This window comes from Kryptolebias marmoratus, linkage group LG4 (assembly GCF_001649575.2).
Source record: "Kryptolebias marmoratus isolate JLee-2015 linkage group LG4, ASM164957v2, whole genome shotgun sequence".
Taxonomy (NCBI): Eukaryota; Metazoa; Chordata; class Actinopteri; order Cyprinodontiformes; family Rivulidae; genus Kryptolebias; species Kryptolebias marmoratus.
In genome coordinates this window covers 13,921,323-13,941,805 of record NC_051433.1, presented here as the reverse complement: position 1 = coordinate 13,941,805, position 20,483 = coordinate 13,921,323, and the positions used below count along the sequence as shown (strand labels likewise).

The 20,483-nt window shown below is 45.6% G+C and overlaps 2 protein-coding genes across 4 annotated transcripts in view; one reads left to right on the top strand and one right to left on the bottom strand.

The window, feature by feature from the left end:
• The window catches only part of LOC108235554 (potassium voltage-gated channel subfamily B member 1-like), a 38,320-nt gene extending 33,798 nt beyond the window's left edge, over positions 1-4,522 (top strand). For both annotated transcript variants that reach the window (XM_017415643.3, XM_017415644.3), the window contains one exon: positions 1,345-4,522. In XM_017415643.3, the coding sequence (XP_017271132.1) occupies positions 1,345-3,159 (1,815 nt within the window). In that variant the 3' untranslated portion in view covers positions 3,160-4,522. The remainder of the gene's footprint in view (positions 1-1,344) is intronic.
• A 4,764-nt stretch (positions 4,523-9,286) lies between these two features.
• Positions 9,287-19,861, bottom strand: cse1l (CSE1 chromosome segregation 1-like (yeast)). Of its 2 annotated transcripts, none has more exons than XM_017415663.3 (25): positions 19,744-19,861; positions 17,730-17,822; positions 17,481-17,623; positions 17,170-17,271; positions 16,931-17,076; positions 16,750-16,840; positions 16,528-16,635; positions 16,172-16,264; positions 15,900-16,067; positions 15,687-15,816; positions 15,519-15,584; positions 14,639-14,841; positions 14,477-14,561; positions 14,292-14,353; positions 14,064-14,200; positions 13,017-13,120; positions 12,832-12,929; positions 12,607-12,757; positions 12,324-12,532; positions 12,020-12,117; positions 11,853-11,938; positions 11,676-11,757; positions 11,113-11,259; positions 9,892-10,123; positions 9,287-9,799 (listed from the first exon to the last, which is right to left on the bottom strand). In XM_017415663.3, the coding sequence occupies exons 2-25, from the start codon at positions 17,812-17,814 to the stop codon at positions 9,710-9,712; spliced, it is 2,916 nt and encodes a 971-aa protein (XP_017271152.1). In that variant the 5' UTR covers positions 17,815-17,822; positions 19,744-19,861; the 3' UTR covers positions 9,287-9,709. The 2 variants fall into 2 exon arrangements, with proteins under 2 accessions (XP_017271152.1, XP_017271153.1); XM_017415664.2 differs by having other exon boundaries at positions 19,750-19,858.
• Positions 19,862-20,483: the final 622 nt, after the last annotated feature.

The following is a 20,483-nucleotide window of genomic DNA, read 5'->3' as shown; positions in this document are numbered from 1 at the left end:
ACGTTTAGCCGCTTCCAAAAATGGAAACGAAGCAAAACGAGTCCTTTAACGACGCAAACCGATCTGTTGTTCATAACGTTGATAAACTGCCAGGGATCTACTGTAATTCTCCGGTGAATCTAACTCTGAATAATTAGGCTTTGAATGTCAGAGAGGATAAAATGTGGTGCCAGCTACAACCAAAATAGATGACTCTCAACACAGACACAGATCCATTGTTTTTCCACATTTAATTAGGAGTTATAATCAGTGCATCCTTTTAATATTTATGACCTTCATTTTGTTCGGTGAAACAACCACCAAACGTGTCAGTTTTCTCCTTAATGTGTCACGCAGAAGACTGAATGTGGCAATTATTGTAAAATTATTCAAAACGATGCGTGCTGCGGAAAGAACTGTTGTGCTCAGTGACCATGCTAACTGCTGTTAGCATTACAACCCGATAACAACGTGTTTCACTTCATTTTATGCATTCAAACACTAAAGAAACTTACTTTACTAATAGATGTTTGAAGTGCAGTGTGCGGGGTTACTTTTGTGAAGCACAAACTTGGAGATATATTTTATTACTGCAGCTGTCACCACTTTGCTAGTGGGAGGCAGCCATCTTGAACTTTGAGGTTGCGGTTGGTGAAAAACTTTCCAAGTTTCTCGGCTTTGATTTGAAACTCTTGTACAAATTTGGGGTTCAAAATGGAAGCTTGCGCCGTTTTTGGCTTCAACTCCCGCATTATATTCCCGTGTCGAGTTATCGATATACGTCAAAGCTTCCGAGGACAAGAAGATGGTAGCATTAGTGTGCTTGTCCTGATTTATACGTAACATTTGATTTTACCTTTGACAAAAAAAAAGGAGAACAAATTTAGCTTTAAAAAGTCAAATCAACAACTCTTTTTTTTTTTTTTTTAACAGAGCAAAGCCATGTTTTCTGTCATTTGTAAGGCAGCTAGTTCCTGATACCAGTTTAAAGTCTTTACATGCTAACATTAGCCATTGAGCACCAAACACAACGTACACCGAGAGCTGATTGCAACGTTGACTCATTAACGGAAAAACATGGAAACTTGGGAGATCCCATCTGGGATAGACTAGAGAATTTATTAGATTGTGGTTTAAGAAGGCATAAATTTCTCTGCCAAGTTTAGTCAGAATTTTACCTAAAATGTAAAATTTAAGATACGTAGTAAGAAAAACTTAAGTTACTAGGGTCCTGAGGGAAACATGGTTGTCCATTCGAGAGGTTGTTCCTCCAGTATTGAGAATTTTAATTTGAGTCTACACTCGTAATCTGACTACAGTCGATTATTCTGTCTTCTTTAGCGTCTCTTCCTCTCTGTTTTCCAGATCCTCGCGATCATCTCCATCCTCTTCATCGTGCTGTCCACCATCGCCTTGTCTCTGAACACCCTCCCGGAGCTGCAGGACACGGACGAGTTCGGCCAGCCCACAGACAACCCGCAGCTGGCGCACGTGGAGGCCGTGTGCATCGCCTGGTTCACCATGGAGTACCTGCTCCGCTTCCTGTCCTCGCCCAACAAGTGGAAGTTCTTCAAGGGCCCTCTGAACATCATCGACCTGTTGGCCATACTGCCCTACTACGTCACCATCTTCCTGACGGAGTCCAACAAGAGCGTGCTGCAGTTTCAAAACGTCCGCCGCGTGGTCCAGATCTTCAGGATCATGCGGATCCTGCGGATCCTGAAGCTGGCGCGCCACTCCACGGGCCTCCAGTCTCTGGGCTTCACCCTTAGGAGGAGCTACAACGAGCTGGGCCTGCTCATCCTCTTCCTGGCCATGGGGATCATGATCTTCTCAAGTCTAGTTTTCTTCGCTGAGAAGGATGAGGAGGACACCAAGTTCAAGAGCATCCCTGCCTCCTTCTGGTGGGCCACCATCACCATGACCACGGTGGGTTATGGAGACATTTACCCCAAGACTCTGCTGGGGAAAATAGTTGGGGGTTTGTGCTGCATCGCAGGAGTACTGGTCATAGCCTTACCCATCCCCATCATTGTGAATAACTTCTCCGAGTTCTACAAAGAGCAAAAGAGGCAGGAGAAAGCCATCAAGAGGCGAGAAGCTCTGGAGAGAGCTAAAAGAAACGGAAGCATCGTCTCTATGAACATTAAAGACGCATTTGGGCGCGGCGTTGAGCTCATGGATGTAATGGTGGAAAAAACTGACGAGAGGAGGGAGAAGGTGCAAGATAATCATGTGTCCCCATTTAGAGGGATTCCTAAAATCAAGTCACCAGTCAGCCCCAGAAGCCCCACCAAGACCGCCGAGTCGGACTTCCAGGAGCAGGCGAAGCCCTCCAGCAGCCCTCAGCATCTCAGCGCACAGAATCTGGAGGAGATGTACAACAAGATGACCAAGACACAGTCCCAACCCAACGTCAACAGCAAGGAAAAGACGCCACACTCCAAAGCAGGCCGGCAGAAAACCGAGTTTGAGATGGGCTGCATCCACAATGAAGCCTACTCGGGCACAGCGGAGGCGGTGACAGACATGAGGAGCGTGTCCAGCATCGACAGCTTCATCAGCTGCGCCACGGACTTTCCTGAGAGCTCGCGTTTCTCCCAGAGCCCCGGCAGCAACAGGCCGGGCAGGGTCAGCACCAACCCCGGCCTGGAGCCCACGCTGGAAAACGAGCACGAAGGGTCGCACGGCGCGGCCACGCCCAAGCCGAACCCCAGCTCGGACAACGCGCGTCCAAGCAACCCGCTCAGGAGCTGCCTGGTCCGGGTCAGAGGCGGCGACGACTCGGCGAGGGGAGTTCGCCCGGACAGCTCGTGCGTCCTCAGCCCCGCCACGTCCGTCTACACCACCGCCAGCAGCAGGACGCCCAGCAAGAGCCCGGAGAACGCGCTGCCCGGCATCTTCACGTTCCACGACTCGTCCGTCAGCAAGTTCATCGACGCCGACACGGACGAGGAGGAGCACCCGCACGACGCGTCGGGGACCAACGCCACCCAGAGACTCCTGGAGAAAGCCAGCCCCAAGTTTGGCCACTTCTCCAGCTTCCAGCAGGGTCCCAACCACATGGGAGGCCTGTCGAAGAGGCTGGGGAACAACGCACTGCCGTCCGAGGGGCGGGGCAACCACGTGGCCCAGGAGCTGCAGCCGCTTCAGGGCGACACGAGTCATTCCAGCAAATAAGGTTCTGAACGAGGAACGGGACTAAAAACACAGAGAACTGCAGGACCATTTGAAGGTACGATAAAAAAACAAAACTCTGGGGCTCTGCGTTCAAACCCTCCCGACCCGTGGCTCCTGAATGAACCGATCGAGTGTGCTCTCTGAAGGAAATGACGGGAGCGCAGTCCGAGGGCGTTTTTACACTTTGTACACTCTTTTAGCCCAGGTTGCAGTCGAATTCTTAGACTCTAGCCGTAGGAGGCGAGTGCATCGTTTTTACGAGCGGGAACCTACTTTTCCCGACAGCCCCGGATACCGCTTTTAAAGCCACTGCAGCAAAGGCTGTCGAATCAGTAGCAAAGCATGAAGGGCACTGGAACGAGGCACGTCAGGGGAGATGCGAAAGGGAAACACACACTTTCATTCTCAGCGCTGTGCGGTTCTGTACAGCATATATTAAAGACAAAAAAGGGGTTGAGGACGTGTGCGGTCTGCTTCCTATACCTTCCTCCTTCGAAAACTGGCCTTAGTTCATGTTGTCCCACATTTTCTGTTTTGTTTTGTTTTGAGCAGAAGAGAAAGCCTGAGGCTGACAGATACGTGCGTGCGTGCAATAATTACCTGTCACATATAGCGTTGTTTACCGTCATGTAGCAGATGTCCCCTCCTATCGTACGTCTGACCTTTTCGCAGACGCGAGCGTCTCCGTCTGTTTCTGTTCAGCGGCTCCGGGTCGGCACAGATTTACACAAGAAGACACTGTGAGGTGGCGTCCGTCACCTTCGCCGTCTGTTCACCGTTTTTATATTTTTATTTTTAACCTGTCGTGTCCGTTTTGGTTTTATCGACTCAAGAAGCGCTGCTCTCTTGGAAAACTCTTCTTTTTTTCCCGTTTGTTTGATTGATTGCAGCCGTTGTAGCAGACAAAGTTGAGTTTCGCACAAAAGCGCTTTCGTAACGTCCGAATGAGCAGGAATACTGTGCACACATTACTGCTGCCAGGACACACACCAACTGTACAAAAATGAAAAGAATAATAATAATAATAATTTATATTTTTAAGATATTTTCTAAAACGATGAACTCTTAGGCAGACGTGTCGCGCTAAGCTTGCCGTATGTGTTAACGGAGTCGTATTCTGCTGTAGATCCGTTTATAACGTTTGCTGCTGTCTCCCTTTGTCCTTTTGTGCTGCGTGAAGAACCAAAGAATCGATCGCTCTGACGACAGATGGCACGTTCTGATGTTTCATCTCAAAAATGTTTGACGAGTTCTTCTCCGGACCGCAGAACCGGGTGGGTTCCAGGGAGCTGCTCGGTCGAGGCAAACGTGTCAGAATCCCCCCCCCGGCGTCTAAATCACACGGCTTTTAATGGAGGATCCATTAAAGGGAGTAAAGAGAAGATGGAAAACTTTAAAAAAAAAAAAAGAAAAAAAAAGGAGGGAACATAATACTGTGTTTTATAATCATTTCAAGCCCAGAAATCCAAAACGTTCGGCTCATAGAAGTTGACTTCCTCCAGACGTGTAGCAGCTCAGGCAAACCGGACAGGAAGTGGTAGGATGTGGGTCGCTTTAGTCTGACCAAATACAGTCATGGTCCGTTTGCACCCACTCGTCATGGCCGTGGATGCTTCATCCATTTTGGGGGCTTTTAATCTTTTTTTTTTTTTTACCATTTTTTTTCCAGGGTGGACAGATTATACCTCATACAACTTCAATGATTTGGAAAAACAAGAACTGGGCGCACAAGTTTGAACTAATTGTTGGTTTTCTCTAATCCGCACGGTCAGATTTACACATACAGGCTCAGATATATGCATACACCCCGACTCGGCTTCGGGTCCATGTCTGTCAGCAGGTCGCACCTCAACCAGAAGCATTTTGGAGTCCATTTATATCGGTCGGTTTCCTGTCACAGAGCCGCCTTTAAAGCAGACTCGACACATTTCCAGCCGGGTTGAGGTCCGAGTTTTGGGAATTCTGTTCCAGAAGCTTAATGTTAGCCTGATTGATCCAATCAGAAACCAGTGATGTTTGTTTGACGTCATTGTCCTGCAGGAGCACCAAACTGTGTCCAAGTTTCAACCATCCAGCTGTCGATTTGATGTGAAGTTGAACTTGGAGGTAGTCCCCTTTATTTATTAATTTATCCACTTTGTGCACCAGGACCACAGCATGATGCTACCACCACTATGACTCCTCCAGACATACTTCTCGTCGCTGTGGCTATAAAGAGCTCGAGCTTTGTCTCGTCTGACCGTGAAGCCTTTCCTCCAGGAGGCGTTCGGCTCGTCCTCGTAGCCAGCGGCGAATTTCAGGGGAGTTAGAAGGCGTCGCTTTCAGGAGCGGGAGCTTCTTTCTTGGGCGGCGCCCCCCTCAGGTCACTGGTGTCCCAGCAGTTTCCAGTTCATGGCAGGAACGAGCCTCGGCGTCACCTGGTTTGTTTCTGAACGTCCTACGTTCCTATCGTTACTTGAAGTGACGACCTTCTGACCTGAAGCCGTCTTTCCCATCTTGTGTGAATTCCCAGTTCTCCTTCTCAGCTCTTCGCCGACTTCCCTGGACTCTGTCGTTGTTCTGAGTATTAGTCTGCCAGAGGAATCTGTTTTCATGCCGGCAAAGATAAACTAGGAGCTGCAGTCGCTCACGATCACCTTCATCACCGCCTGTTTAGGTGGTTGTACACACATCTGACACTCTGTGCGCCCGATTCTTGTTTTCTAAAACTCGCTGAAGTTGGATGCTGCGTCATCATTCCACTCTGAAAGAAAACAATTTAAAGAATCAATAAAAGCTCCCAAACTAAGATGACGTTCACGCCTGTGATGGGTGAATGTAAACTTGTGACCTGCTCGTTTCTCCACACCTAATTTTGACGCCCACTGCGGCGCTCTCTCTCTCTCTCTCTCTCTCTCTGTCCTTCTCTAACTTTACATCATGTCGTGCGACCATAACAAAGCAACTTCCCTTTAAGCGGGACGAGACGTGTTCCATGTAGGCGGCGGTTTGCAGCCATTAGCCGTAGCTGAAGTTAGATGTTTCTGTGCCTTCGCTGAATCCGCCCCGATGGAGTCCAAACGAGACCTGGCGCCGAAACGTTTCACGCCAGCAGCTCGTCCCTCTCGTGTCTTTCTTGTGCGCTTGAAACATTTACATGAAAGAGAGGAGAAGAAAAAAAAAAACACAAACAGGTGCAGACTCACTCTGAGCAGAGCGAACGGCTGCTGTTTCCATGGTGACGCCGGGACGGCTGGATGGCTCACGTTTGATGCGTGCGGCTGGCCCGTTCGGCGGCGGGGAGCAACTACTTACAGACTTCCTGTTTATTTATTCATTCACTCATTCATCTCAGCCCCCCCTCCTCCTCCTGCTTGTGGGGCCTCTCGATCCGACAGACGGAGCGCGTGAACCTGAATTCGAGGCGTGCACGAAGGCTCCCGCTGCCTCGGACGCAGATCTGAGCGTCAGCTCGATTAGGAGGGATGTCCTGAAGGGTGGACCAAATAGCTCCTATTAAAAGCGCTCCTCTGTGAAGGAAACATCTTACCTGCTGCAGATAGCTCAGTTTGGAGAAACTGAGATCATTCCTGAAACTGCTGGCGTTTTAAAACACCTCCGATCTCGATTGTTTCCTAAAATCGTGACGCTGCAGGCGGTTTCGAATGTCGCAGATACTTACGTCGACTTCTATGGCAAGCGAGCAGCTGGCGGTAGCACTTCTGGCGGGAATCTCACGGCGTTTCAGTCGGACCGAACAGGAAATGAAACACTGACGTTGGTGTAACTTTAGTTAAAACTGGGTTTGCACAAACTGCTGGGAAAATGTTTGATACTGGAGATGTTTTAAAAAGCAAAAATCAGCTTAGAAACCTGCTCAGATCAGCTGACAGTGACTTGTCAATCTGTTTCTTTTTTTTTTTTTTTTACATCTTTCCATCCCCATAGATTTTACACTAAATGGGTATTTAAACAGAATAATCTGATAACCCTGTCTGAAGTGTTGAAGCTTCTTGCTAATAGTCAAGTTCACAGCCATGAACCGGTTTTTAAAACAAATTTTTTCAAGAGACCGGAGTCATTTCAAGACGACAGCAGCCTTAATTCGCTCAGACTAGCCGTTAGCTCGTCAGTCCGGTCAGAATTAAACTCTTGTTTCTCCAAACTGAGGTCGGTTCGAGGAGCTGCCTCCGACAGGTGAGATGCTTATCGCTCACTGTGTGAAATGACCAAACAAAGCCCGGCGGTCCGATTGGGCACCAAGGGAGCAACAGGCCTCGTGTCGCAGCTCGAGGATGAGTAGAAACGGCCGCTAAAGGACGGGTCCACATCTCTGGTTCTGCAGAAAGGCTCGGTCGCGGGCGGTCTGACCGGCACGATCGCGTTGAAGCTTTTCCAACTCTACCAGAAAGGCCTCCCTGCAGAGCTATACGGCTCGCCGGGAACTACAGTCACCAATGAGTGGGAGGTTTTTTTTGGCACCCGGGGGCCCCTGACGCTCCATGCTAATGAAATAAAAATGTCAAAGCAACAAATGGCCGTGTGACTTTCACTGTTCGAGACTTATCGCCCAAACAAGCCTCTTATTGGTGAAGACTTCCCCCCAAACAAGCCATCGTCTGTCTGAGCAGATACAGCTCTTTGTGCTGGTTGGATGTGAACGAGGTCCGTGTTGCTTTCTGTGTGTTTTTGTTTGTTTTTGTTTTTCTGAACTGCACTTTATAGATTTGCCTGATTTAAAGTCCTCCGCAGACTAATACAGCTTAGAGAAGAGAGAGGAAAAAGAAGCACAAGTTAGAAAAGGATCCTTCAAACAAGGCGTTCAAGAGCAAAAGCAACATCGTTATTCCCGACTCTTCCCCGTCCTTCAGGGAAATATTCACTCGTTTGAACTCACGCAGCTCTCGAGTCCGGGGAAATGTTTGATTGTTTTTGTGTGTAAAGTTTCATACTTTGTTCCAGCTGGATTTGTAGAATGATGTTTGAGCTTTCCTGTTTTGTTTCTTTTTGTTTTCCCCAACACATGTAGCGCTGTGCACCTTTCGACACGCAGGATTTGTAAATAACATCCAAAAAAAAAGGAGAAAAAAAAAAGAGCTTTAGGGGAATATGAGCTTTTTATTCTTTCCTTTCCTGACTGATGCTTAATAAAAAAGATGAGAAGCCAGTGTTGGAGTTCCCTTGTTTGAACAGAAGGGATTCATGGCCGCAGATGACAGAAACGAGCTGCTTCCTGGCGGCAGTGGGGCTGTTTGGGGCGGACAACAGCGCCCTCTGGTGGCCGGATCCATTATAGACCTGATTAAACTTCCCTGTTCTCTAATACAGATACAGAACATGTAATTACAGCAGAGCAGTGGACCTTTAATGGGCATTTAAGTGATTAATTTGAGTTTTTTTCCATAAATTTATTATTTTAGTGCTATGAAAATATCCCACTGAGACCCTAAATGTCTTATTTGGTGTGCAAGAGTAAAAATAGCACTATTACTATTTGTTTTGACCTACTAACGCTTTCCAACTCGTTCTGTTACATCGTTACAACCTTCAAAATGATCAGCGAGTAAGAAACCCAAACTGGTTTGCTGTGTTCATCAAGGACACAACAGGGTCAAAACAAAGTGAAAACTGGGTAAGGCTGACGGTAAATAAAGGCCGAGCAGTCCTTGAAGGAATGCATGTTGCCCGACACCTTAAGATCATGAAATTACTACTATGCACAGCCCCTTGAATCGGATTGATTCCAAAAGTTGATCAGTTTCAGATGCAAATCTAATGCATGCTTTCTGAAAGTTTCATTGAAATCTGACTAGTGGTTCATGAGATATTTTGCTAACAGACAAACAGGTACAGATGTGAGCAGAACGTTATGGCCCCACCACCTTCAGCAGCAGGGGATAAATAAATGTTGTTAATCCTTAATTATCCTATTAAAGCGTTTTCAATGACCTGATAGAGACTAAAAGCTGTCCGTGTGTCTTACAACGCAGGACCTGTCCAAAAAATAAAAAAGTTTTCCTGCCTAAATGTTGACTTTTAACTATGAAACTGAAACCAAGGGGCAAATATTCACAAAGCTATAAATCCCATCCTCCTCAGAGTAAACAGTTGAGTTAAAAGTGGAAAATAAACAGTTTGATAGCAGATCTATACAACTGCCTCTCTTTATTCACATTACAAACAGTGCAGAAAAACTAAATCTGAGGGAAACATGCAACAGAAACATTAAGCGTCATGTTTGAGCCACAGATTAAAGACATCATGACCACAAATAAAACGAGCCAAAGAAATGTGTTTTTATCTGTTGTCGAGCAGAACAGAACCGCTGTTCCTTTGTGCCGCTGACAGCCCCTCCACGACCCGCCTCCGTTCAGCGTCTTCAAGCGGTAAGAACGGGGAGTTCTGCCGGCTTTTGGTCACGTCTTTAAAAACCCTTAAAAGTTTTCAGGCAACAGGAGTGACGTTCCTGCGGTGATCCGTCGGGTCGGGAAGCAGATCTGAAGCAGGTGTGGGAGCTGAGCTCTCTGCGGCGTTCCGGCCTCCGGCCTCCCGACTCCTCATCGCGTCAGACTCACAGCAGCTGCACGGAGGCAGCCTGCAGGTATCCCTGCAGGAACCGGAGGGCCTCTGCGTTCAGGCTGGTGCTCAGCATGGAGGGAACCTGCGCCGCACACACACACAATTTGTCACCCACAGCTCGTTTTTTTATCAGCGTTAAGTCAATAAAAAGTCTGACGTCCGTCCCGTACGTACCCTTCCGGGACAGGCGGTGGAGAGCTTGTGGAGCGACTGAGCCAGCAAGATCTTCGGGTTGCCGACCGCGTCGCCGATCGGGTCGTGTTCCTTCTTCCCGGCAAAGGCGAGCTGCGAGAACGCCGTCTGATAGCCCGGCGTGTCTTCGATGTCGATGAAGTGCTCGTCGTCCGGGATGCTGTCGTCCTCCGGCAGCTCGAACAGGCCAATGAGCGCCTGGAGCAGCGGGGTCCTTCACACACACACACACACAGTTTGTTTCACACAATACGACCCACCCACTCTGAATAAACGGAAATATTGTTTCTACCTTTGCAGCTCCTTTCAAATTGATCGAGAATTTTAAATAAATTTAACCAAACCTGATAATTATCTGAGTAATTTTATACATTTAAACACTGTAGCTGAACCTTGATGTTTTGCTAACCTCCATTATTTCCCCTCTTACCTCCCTTTAACACAGCTAAATCCTCAACACAGCTGCTTTAATGGAAATGTTGACATTTCTGCTATGAAAACTAACCCTTTAAGAACGAGTTACCCAGCAGGAAGTGACGTCATTGCAGTGAAAATATCCTGGCAGGTATGCTTTTATTTTGGATCCTCAGACACTTAGGCTATGTTCACGCTGCAGACAAATGTGACCCGATTCTGATTTCTTTGTCCCTCTGCGACACACATCAGATGTTTTCATGTGAACGAGACAAATCTGATTTCTTCATATCCGACTCAGGTCTTTTCAGTACGTGGGGCTGAATCTGACACATCTGATGTTTTTTCAAAGCGAACTCGGTGAGAACGTTCACGTCGGATGAAAGTCCCACCACTCCTGACTCCGACTCTTCATCCACTCATGCCTCTGACTGAACAGCAGCTTCAGCATCAACACACACAGGCTAACACTCTCAGCGTCCAGATTTACTTCTGTAAACTCAGCGGGTGGAGTGACGTCATATCTCCATGCGTGTCAGACCAGAATGGAGTCTGATGGATGAAATGTGAACGACCTCACAAAAATCAGATCTGAGCATCAAGACCTGCAGTGTGAACGTAGCCTCAGAGGCACAACTTAGCAGAAAATAAAAAGACTTAATAAGGCAGAATATAAAAATAATGGATATAAATGTTTCTGGCTTCTAAAAGCTCAAACAAATGAGGAAAAAGAGAAGCGGCAGCCAGAAAAAGCCTTCCTTTTTTTAAGGAGCAGATTTATTTCCTTACCAGAGCTTAGTGTACTCGGTGTCCATCATGGCCGGACACTCCGAGAGGATTTTAGTGATGCCGACAGCGCAGATTTTCTTCTCTACTGCTCCAGACACCTTCTGAACCTCCGGGATGATGATCTTCTCCAGCACCATGCCAAACATTCTGCAATTCACAAACAACTTTTTTCTGCTCGTCCTTTTTTACAAACAGAGACGCGTGAGGACACGGTCCAGCAAAGACCGAACAGCTTAGGACAAATCGAGACGTAAAAGTCAGCCAAATGTTAGCAGATATCTAATCAAGTGTAAAAATGACAGAAAACTGTCTCCAGATTTGCCTGCAGGACCACCAGTTTGTCTTTAACCCATCTGTCTCCTCATGCAGAGCTGTGGGACGAGAGTTTATTACGTTTTAGACCTTAAAATGGTTTTTAAACTGAAACTAAAAGACGCCGAATGATCGCTCCTGCACCGAACGCAAACAGACGGAATCTATTCCTCATTGTGAGACCCACGGTGGACTCCGCTTTTCAAATATTGTGGTTTTATTCTTTCAAATATAAATATATAGGAACTTACTTTGGCTGGATGCTGTCAAAAATCTCCTGAAGAGCAATCGCTCCATATTTGACACAATATAAGTTGACAAACACCAAGAAACCTTTAAAAACAAAACAACAACAACGTGTGTCACTATTAAACCACTGCGGGGACAGACTCCGTCACTAACATTACAAGTAAAACCTGCTGACTAACTTTTGATGAACTTGGTGGTTTTGGAGCTCTGCAGCCTCTGGAAGAGCAGAATGAAGATCTGTTTCCTGTACTGGGTGATGGACTCTCTGGAAGAGGGGAAAAAAAAAAAGATTATTTTCATTCAGTCTCAGATTATCGAGGATTCAGACTTCTTGAAACCAGCTTACGGGGGCATGTGCTCGATGATGCTGTTGAGAAGGTAAAAGCCTTGGTGGTCATTGGCCTTGGAAGCGATCAGCTTCTGAAAAACTCCAAGTAGGCCGGGCTGAGGGGAGGAAGAGGAAGAGGAGGGAGGCAATGTCAGAGCGAGAGGCAACTTTCCACCGTCAATAAATAACTGAATCTACGGCCTGAAAACAGCTCTGCTGATGTTCTGTCATTTCTCAAGCAGTCAATATATATATATATATATATATATATTTAAAACCATAAATGCCAAACAGAAAGAAGAGTTTGCTTCTCTTTCCTTACTATCTTATCTGCAGCAGAAGCAGCGATGGAGGCGCCTCCCTTCTCAAGGTAGGCTTGAAGCAGGCGCACGAGAGGGGGGATGTTCCCCGTCCGCTCCCACAAAACCGGCTGCAGCAGGTGGGGGAATAAAGCCATGTAGGAGGCGGGGATAGAGTTGGAGTGGATCTCGAGGAGGAGAGACATCACCTGGAACACGTAGGGAAGAAACTCTGCAAAAGACAAGAGCCCAGTGAGTCGTCTCGGACACCTACGGCGGCGCGAGGTGGGTCTGGTCTCTGCGTACCCTGGACGTCGTTCTGGAGGATCTCCGTGAAGACGGGGAAGAGCGCCTCCTCGAAGCTGCTGACCGTGGTGGGGTTGGCTTTGCAGGTGATGCGCACGGACAGGCACAGGGACTCGAACAGGTAGTGGTTGAAGTGAGGTTTGCTGGGGTTCTGAAAGGAGGAGGAAGAGCTTCAGACCGGAAACTAGCACCTTGCTAAGTCCTGTCCTAAACAAACGGCGTTACCTTGCTGACTTGGAGGAGCTTGAGAGTGAGCTGACCAATCAGAGAGGGGACATAGGGAACGATGGCCTCCTGCAGCAGGGAGAAGCTGCGCATGATGGCTACGGAAAACAGACCAAACACAGAACGTGGTGAGCGCAGGATTAACCCGAGGCGTGAAGCCGGACGAGACAAAGAGCCCGTTTCACCTTTCATGATGTACTCGTTTTCCGCAGAGCCGGGAAGAGCCAGAGCTTTGAACAGGTTGGTGAGCAGCTGCTCCGTGAAAGGGGCCATTTCTGCAGCCGTGATACTGGAAACACACAGAAGACGGGTTAGCAGCTCCAGGGATGGAGGCACTTATCAATGCAATTCAATTCAAAACTACTTTATTCATCCAAAAAGGGAAATTAAATCTTGTAGCTCATAGTCCTGGTTTGGTTAAAGAGTTGTTTTAGACGGCTGAGGGCAGGAAGGATGTCCTGTAGCAGATCTGAAGACTCTGTTGTTGGATATTTATGGTGTTAAATATGGATGTGAGTCTGCGTGGTTCTGGCCACGATGGGGTTCCCCGAGGTTCCTCTGTAGACATCCGGGCTGTAGTTGAGGTATAATTGGCGCTTTTGAGATGTTAATCACCTGCTCCCAGTTGGAAAAAGCCGCCTTGTTGTTGTTATGTGTCGTTTTATCACACTCACAACTGCACGCAAAAAGGGACAAACTCACAAATCTTCACCTTTATTATTGCTAAAGCTGCACCTTAAAAGTTTAGTATTTTTCTTTATATTACGACCACATTTATGTCTTTATACCAGAACACCTTATGTCTTAACGCAGCATGTTTCTCTGAAGGACAACCAGTTCAGCTCTTTCTTACTGATAGTTGTTTTTTAACCTTGTATAGAGTGCCTTTGTTACTTTTGAGTTTACTTAAGAATTTATTTTTCGTATTCCTGTAACAATGGGAACTTCCCCGCTGGGGGACAAATAAAGGTTTAACAACATTTTGACATTTCGCAGCATAACTCATCCTACTTACCCACCCCCCAAAGACTGTTTTTTATTTTATTTCCAGTGTTAGGGTAATGACTTTTTGCACATTACTGAACACCTTAAATAAATCTTATGTGAATAGAAAGTATTTAAAAGATTAGATTGCATTCCTGACTCTAAAATCGTCATCAGCGCTGCTCATCCTGACTTTAAAAGGCCGTGTGGTGTAAACCCCTCCACCCGCAGTAACGCCTGACACTCACAGTGTGGCGTTGTTGGGGCCTCTCATGGTGAACAGCCTCTCCAGAGCGTGGGCAGCGTAGGTGTGCTCCACCGTGCTCTCCGCCTGCAGGTGAGTTATCAGAAGAGGAACCGCCTGCAGCAGCAGCTCCTTGGGCAGCTGAAGGGAAGGACAGAAAGACACTTGAGTCAGGAGTTCAGGTCTACTTTGAAACTTTAACAAGCAGTGAAAAAGGAGGAAGAGTCCGTACCTGACTTCTGAAGATCATAACGTACTTTATCGCATCTGCCTTCAACACAGGGAACTCGTTAACTGCGGTGGGATTATAGGAATAATATTCATCAGTTTTACTTAAAGCAGCAGAACAAACACATGGATGAATAATAACGTTCTGTGGCTCTTGCAGAACATCCAGGTCAACCAAAGTGTTCGTACCATTTGGAGATTTTAAGTCTGGGAGGATGTGGTTCACAAAGAATTCAGTCAGATTCACCAGCTCGTTGGCTTGTGTTATTCCATGCTGTTAAGATAAAAATAAATAAGCTCAGCAACATTCAGCACAGTGGCGACGCGCTCAGAAAAGAACCTGAACCCCACCTTCTGCGTCTGGGCTTTAGATGCCAGCGATGTGACCAGATAGATGGCGGCGTCCTTGTGTTTCCAGTTCTCCCTGGGGTTCTTGGCGTACTCTGCCAACATCGAGTTCACGTAGCCGGAGAAGATGGAGGTGACGGGCCCCTCGAAAAACTTACAAAGGCCCCTGACCAGGTCGCACGCCGCTCTACGGCGAGTGTCGATGTCTGAGGAGAGAGCGGAGAAACGGTAGGAGAGATCTGATTGATTGAACTAATCCACCTGTAGAAATAAATCCCTGCAGTCACACAATGCTCCTGATGCTACATCAGATAATATTTTAGTGTATTTATCTGCCAGCAACACAACGAGTCATAATTTATTTTCTTTGTTAACAACATCGTCTATATCAGAGGTCTCCAATCCTGGTCCTCGAGGGCCACCATCCTGCATGTTTTACTTGTTCCCCTGCTCCAACACACCTGATTCAGTGGTTAAATCACCTCTTCATGTTCTGCAGAAGCCTGTTAATCACCCATTGATTCAAATCAGGTGTGTTGGAGCAGAGAAACAAGCAGAGAAATAAGTAAAACATGCAGGATGGTGGCCCTCCAGGACCAGGGTTGCCTACCCCTGGTCTATAAACTTCTGCAAAAAACAACTAGTATCAAGTGCAGCAGGATGCTTTTAATTTGTATTTAGCTGATGACTCTCTTCTTAGGGTAGAAGACAATACATAGCTGTGGATGGGAGTTTTAAAATAGCATCTAAATCTTCCTTTTGTTCTTCTTGGCCATTTGGAAAACTTTTAAGGATATGATATGTTTCCTTTGTTCCTTCAGTCGTCTCGTCCAGCGTTAAAAGAAACTGCACGTTTATCTGTTTGCGTAGATGATTCGTTTACCTGAACCCTCGAGATCTCTTCGAATGTATTCCTCCGAGTTGTCCTCGAAAGCCTCCTCGTCTGCACCTGAACGTGTGTGAGAAAATAGTCCGCTCAGCGTCAGACAACGTGCGCCGAACACATATATCAGAAGAAAAAGGCACCAACGGACGCACAGAGGTCACTTACTTCTGAACTCCATGTTTGGAACAATGACCTTTTCGCAAATGCTGGTCAGAGTATTCTGATCCTCAAACAGATGCTTGTAATGAGGCCTCTCGCAGACCGAGGCCAAAAACTGGATGGCGTTACTTACGAGCTGCGACAAAAAATGGATTGTTAGTTTGTTCACGAAGAAAGTAAGTAAAAAAAGCAAGGCAAGGTGCAGCCCTTTACGCTCACCAGGTCATATTTGACTCCCTGTCCTGTAGAAACTAACAGGTTCCAGATCGCAGTAACAAAGCGAGGCAGGTATGGCTGAAACTCCTCGTCGTACTTCTGGGCGTAAAGAGCTGCGTTATCACAGATCTGAGACTTCAGCAGCTCCAGGAGTCCTGTCTCCTCTTCATCCTGAGGAGAAGGGACGAGTCGTCGTCAGAAAAGACGCAAACATACGGGAGGTCAAGATCCGTTTCACCTGCAGTGAAAATTAAAAAAAAAAAAAAACAACTCACGTCTGTCTGTAAAAGCTTGTTATCCAAAGTCAGAAGGCCGTGAAAATTGGTCATCCAGGTTTCCATGTTGTCTTCAAAAAACTCTGGAAGGTCCTGTGTGAGAGCGCAGAGACAAAGAGCGTCAGGAAAAACAAAAAGCTGTCCTAACAGATGCCTGAGGAAAAATCCAACATGACTGTTCTGAGTTTATCTTACAAAAATTACAGGTTTATCATAATTCGACGATTGCAACTTAAAATAATTTAGATTAATGCAAAACAGACCTAAAATCTTTTTAGACATCATTACAGCTATGAGAGACACAATGACAATATGCAAAACACCAAAATAGGAAGTGCAAAAGAAACAGAACCAACCTGAAAGTTAAGACTGTAGAAAAGCTTCGAAATGAGTGTGAGAGACGAAAAGAGGACCTTCAAGGCGTTGACATCGTTTGAATGAGTCTGACACAACTCGATCGTTGCCTGAAATACGAGAGAAAAAAACCAACCAAACGTTTTAATCTGCGTTCAGTCTTAAAAACAACGAGTAACTTTGTTGTAAGACGACGACAACAAACGAAGAGCGACACGACAAACCTTGAACAGCTCTGTCAGGGGGAGAGCAAACGTGTCCAACACGAGTTTTATCTCAGTCCAAAGCTCGTTCGACTTGAACTCATGGCGATACCTCAAAAGGAAAACAATCCAGAAAAGATTTTAAATTTCCCCACGGGAAAAGGTGCCGACAAGCAGCCCGACATTCGGGAGGCATCTGTACCTCTTAAAGAGGGAGTGTGCGGTCCGAAGCACTCCGTTTATAATGTGGAAGTCGCCGCTTCTGAAGCGGGTCACCATCTCCGTCAGGAGGTCCGGCCATTTTTGAGGGAAGTCTTCTCTTCCTATGATGCTGATGGCGTCGCTCAGCTGCAGAAAGACGTCAGGTTTATGGACAGTTTTAGGATTTCTGCACGGCTTTAAAGTAGGTCCTTTAAACGGCGTCGGCACGGCGGGACGTACCTGTTTCTGAATCTGTTCTGGGCTGCTTAGCATCAAATTTACAATGTTTGCTTTGATCGCTGTTCGGTCCGCGTCTGAGATTTTGTTTGGTTCGTCTTCGATCTTTCAGAAACAAAAAACATTTTTTTAAAAAAAAAAAGGTAAAAAAATATATATAACAGGACAGCAAAGTGATCTGGCTCAAAGACCTTTGCTTTAGTTGTTGTCATGATCGACGACAGAGAACTGCAACTAAGGCCGGTAAGATCCAGATACTACATACCTGCTGAACACATATCTGAGTAAAAGTATTTATTATTAGTGCGACTCACAATCCGCCAGTTTCTTTTAATGTAGTTCTTGAACGTCACAGCAGCGCAGACACGAATCACTGTGTCTTGGGATTTCTCCAGCAAAGTGAGCAGCAGCAGGGGGTAATTCTGGTTTCCCTCCACAGTTTCAAGAAACTTTTCAGCTGAGAGTGGGAGGAAAAAAGAAAAAAACTCCCGTTAAAAAACAAATAAATAGTTATTACAAGTAAGTCTGTTCTTCGAGTTAATACTCCGATCATGGAGACGGACCGGGTCGCCTGACTGCTGGGTCCGGGTCCAACGTTTTCCTTAGGAACTCTGTCAGGGTTTGTAGGTTTGCATCATTCAGTTCCATGCTCCCAACTAAAGGACAAACAAAAACACTTGAAAATGAAAATGAAAATAACAAACACCCTTCAGTTCGTCAGGTGATTTCAGACATCTTTGAAAAGGGTTACGACCCCTCATAACAAGATCAGATCAATTATTTGCAAAGTTATTTACTTATTGGTGCATTTGACTGAAGTGTTTATTGGACAAAGAACTAAAATATAATTAAAACACCAAAACTGAAAATGTTTTAAAGAATGAATCTTCCAAATCTTCTTCTGAAATAGGATTAAATTACAGTAAGGACACGGTGCTTCTGTAACTTGTTCCTAGTGTCACTTTTTTGAGGATGGTAGTCCTTTAACTTGCATTTTTTAAACACAGCAAGGAGCTTCGTTCACAGATAAACGTGATCAGAAGTGTTCCTGAGTCTCGTCTGGTTTCGAAACACGGCAGCCTGAAGATCATTCAACACTAGCTTTCCGTCTGTGCATAGATTTGAAATAAATCTCTTCGCAGCTTTTCTGAAACGAGTCATTAATTAAGAGAACTCCACTTTATCAGCGGTTAGAGGAGTCATCCTCTAATGAGAGAGTTGGAGGTTCGATTCCTGGCAGCAGCCACATGTCGAAGTGTCCCTGGGCGAGACACTGAACCCCTCATTGTCTCTGATGTGCCCCATCGGTGTATGAATGTGACATAAAGCACAGATAAGTCTTTATAGAGTGATTTATTCATGTTAGCTTTGTAGAGATTCAGAAGAATGTGTATGAATGTGTGTGTGGATGGAGAAATGAGGCCACAGATCGTGTTGTAAAGCACTTTGAGTGGCCTGGTTGGCTAGAAAGGCGCTATATAAGTACAGTGCATTTACCATTTTAAAAGCGAAATTCATCAGGGGGACAAAAAGAGGCTGGTCGGTGACGCTGCACCACTTTGGCATATGAGAAGTCTTGTGATACATTAACTTACCCTCTAAGATAAACTAAAACCTAAACACAAGTCACAACAAAACAAACTAACTCAGTTAAATACATGTTTCCTTAACTTCTTCAAAACACGAAAAAGGAGTAAAATAAGAAATTATTCAAGGGATCAGAGGGGTGAGTTATTTGTTTATGATCTGCTGCAGACAACCTGGTTAGTTGTCAGATCCTCCGTCAGTAAGCCTGAACTTGTTATTAGTGTGCATCTCAAAGTTACTTTTAAAGAATTTTACTTACATCTTTTTACAATGGTGCAGAATAATTTCAAAAGGTAGCACATTTTGTTTTCAGCTGCAGTCTAATGTCTCCTATAAAATGTGGATTATGTCAGTAAACACTTATTGCCTATATTTTATCAATATCTCCTGCAGGTGTGACTTCCCTACAAGTTGTTTACTGCTGAACCAACACGTGTAGTTCAACACTTAATGTCAGTGATGGGATTTTTGATATAAAAAGTTTCAAGTTTACAGCTCTTCTCCTGGTGAGAGTCGATCATAGCAGCTAACAGAGCTAGACTGGCTACATTACCTCTGTCTGTCTGATTCTTGTTTGTCATGCTGACTGCAGAGCACTTTATTCAGTCAGTGTAACAAGCTAGCAAGCTAAAGTTTAACATTAAACATAAGCACATGGGCGCGTCGGGATGCCGCTCGTACAGGATACTATGAAGCTAAAACTGGATCTAACTGTGTGTTCAAGTAGTTATGGCTAACTACAAAACGCACACCCAAAAGGAGTGAAAAGCACCGTCCCGGTTCCAGTGATTAGACTGATCCAGCAGCGCCCCCGAGCCACTCGGCTAATGTTAGCGCTAGCCTGCTAATATGTTTGTGGCTAACCTCTAAGTTAGCTAATATTTTCCATCATTATCTGTCTCCTCTGGGCTCTACACAAAAAGCCCAGTGAAGACACCTAAAAGCCTGCATGAAACGCACGTTTCTTGTCAAAGCGAGTGAATGCCTTACCCTTACAGTAATCGCTTTCAGTTAGAATGGGACGTGGAGGCACCAGAAACCGCACGGACGCGCTCGCCGCTAGCAGCTTTCAAATGACTGGAGAAAAAACAGAACTGCGCGGTCACTGCGTCGCGCAGGCGCAGTAGAGACGGGAATTCCGACTCTTTTCTATGATTCGAATCTTTCGGCTCAGTTCTCCAGCAAGAGCCGATTCTTTCTGCTTCCAAACGGCTCTCTTCACTCCTACAACTTCAGCCTTTTATGATTAAACCAAATTATGATATTTATTAAGTATATGTGCTTCAACATATATCTGAAACACCAATATCATTATACTATTCCATGTATATACTGTTTAGCTCCATGTTTGAGATAAAAATGTAAAGTCATTTGTAATGAAGTTACATAGCAATGTGCATTTCTTCTGTTTTTGCTTTCTGGCCTATTGTCTGAAGCACTGTGTTTCTTCACACAGCAACACTGGCCATTAAGCAGTGCAGTTAATAAGCTATTATGTGTACAAAATATATAGGCCTTACCAGAATAAACACAAAACAAAAAACAGCTCACAAACGAGAGTCAGCTCTCAAAGTTCATCTGAACCACATTGAGCAGCAGCACAAAATTATTACCAATTAGCATCATTTATAACTCAGGGTAAAAAAAATAGTATTATACTATATAAAGCTATATATCCTATTTGTTAGATATCATATTATAATTTGAGTGAAGGTCTTCTACATGAAACA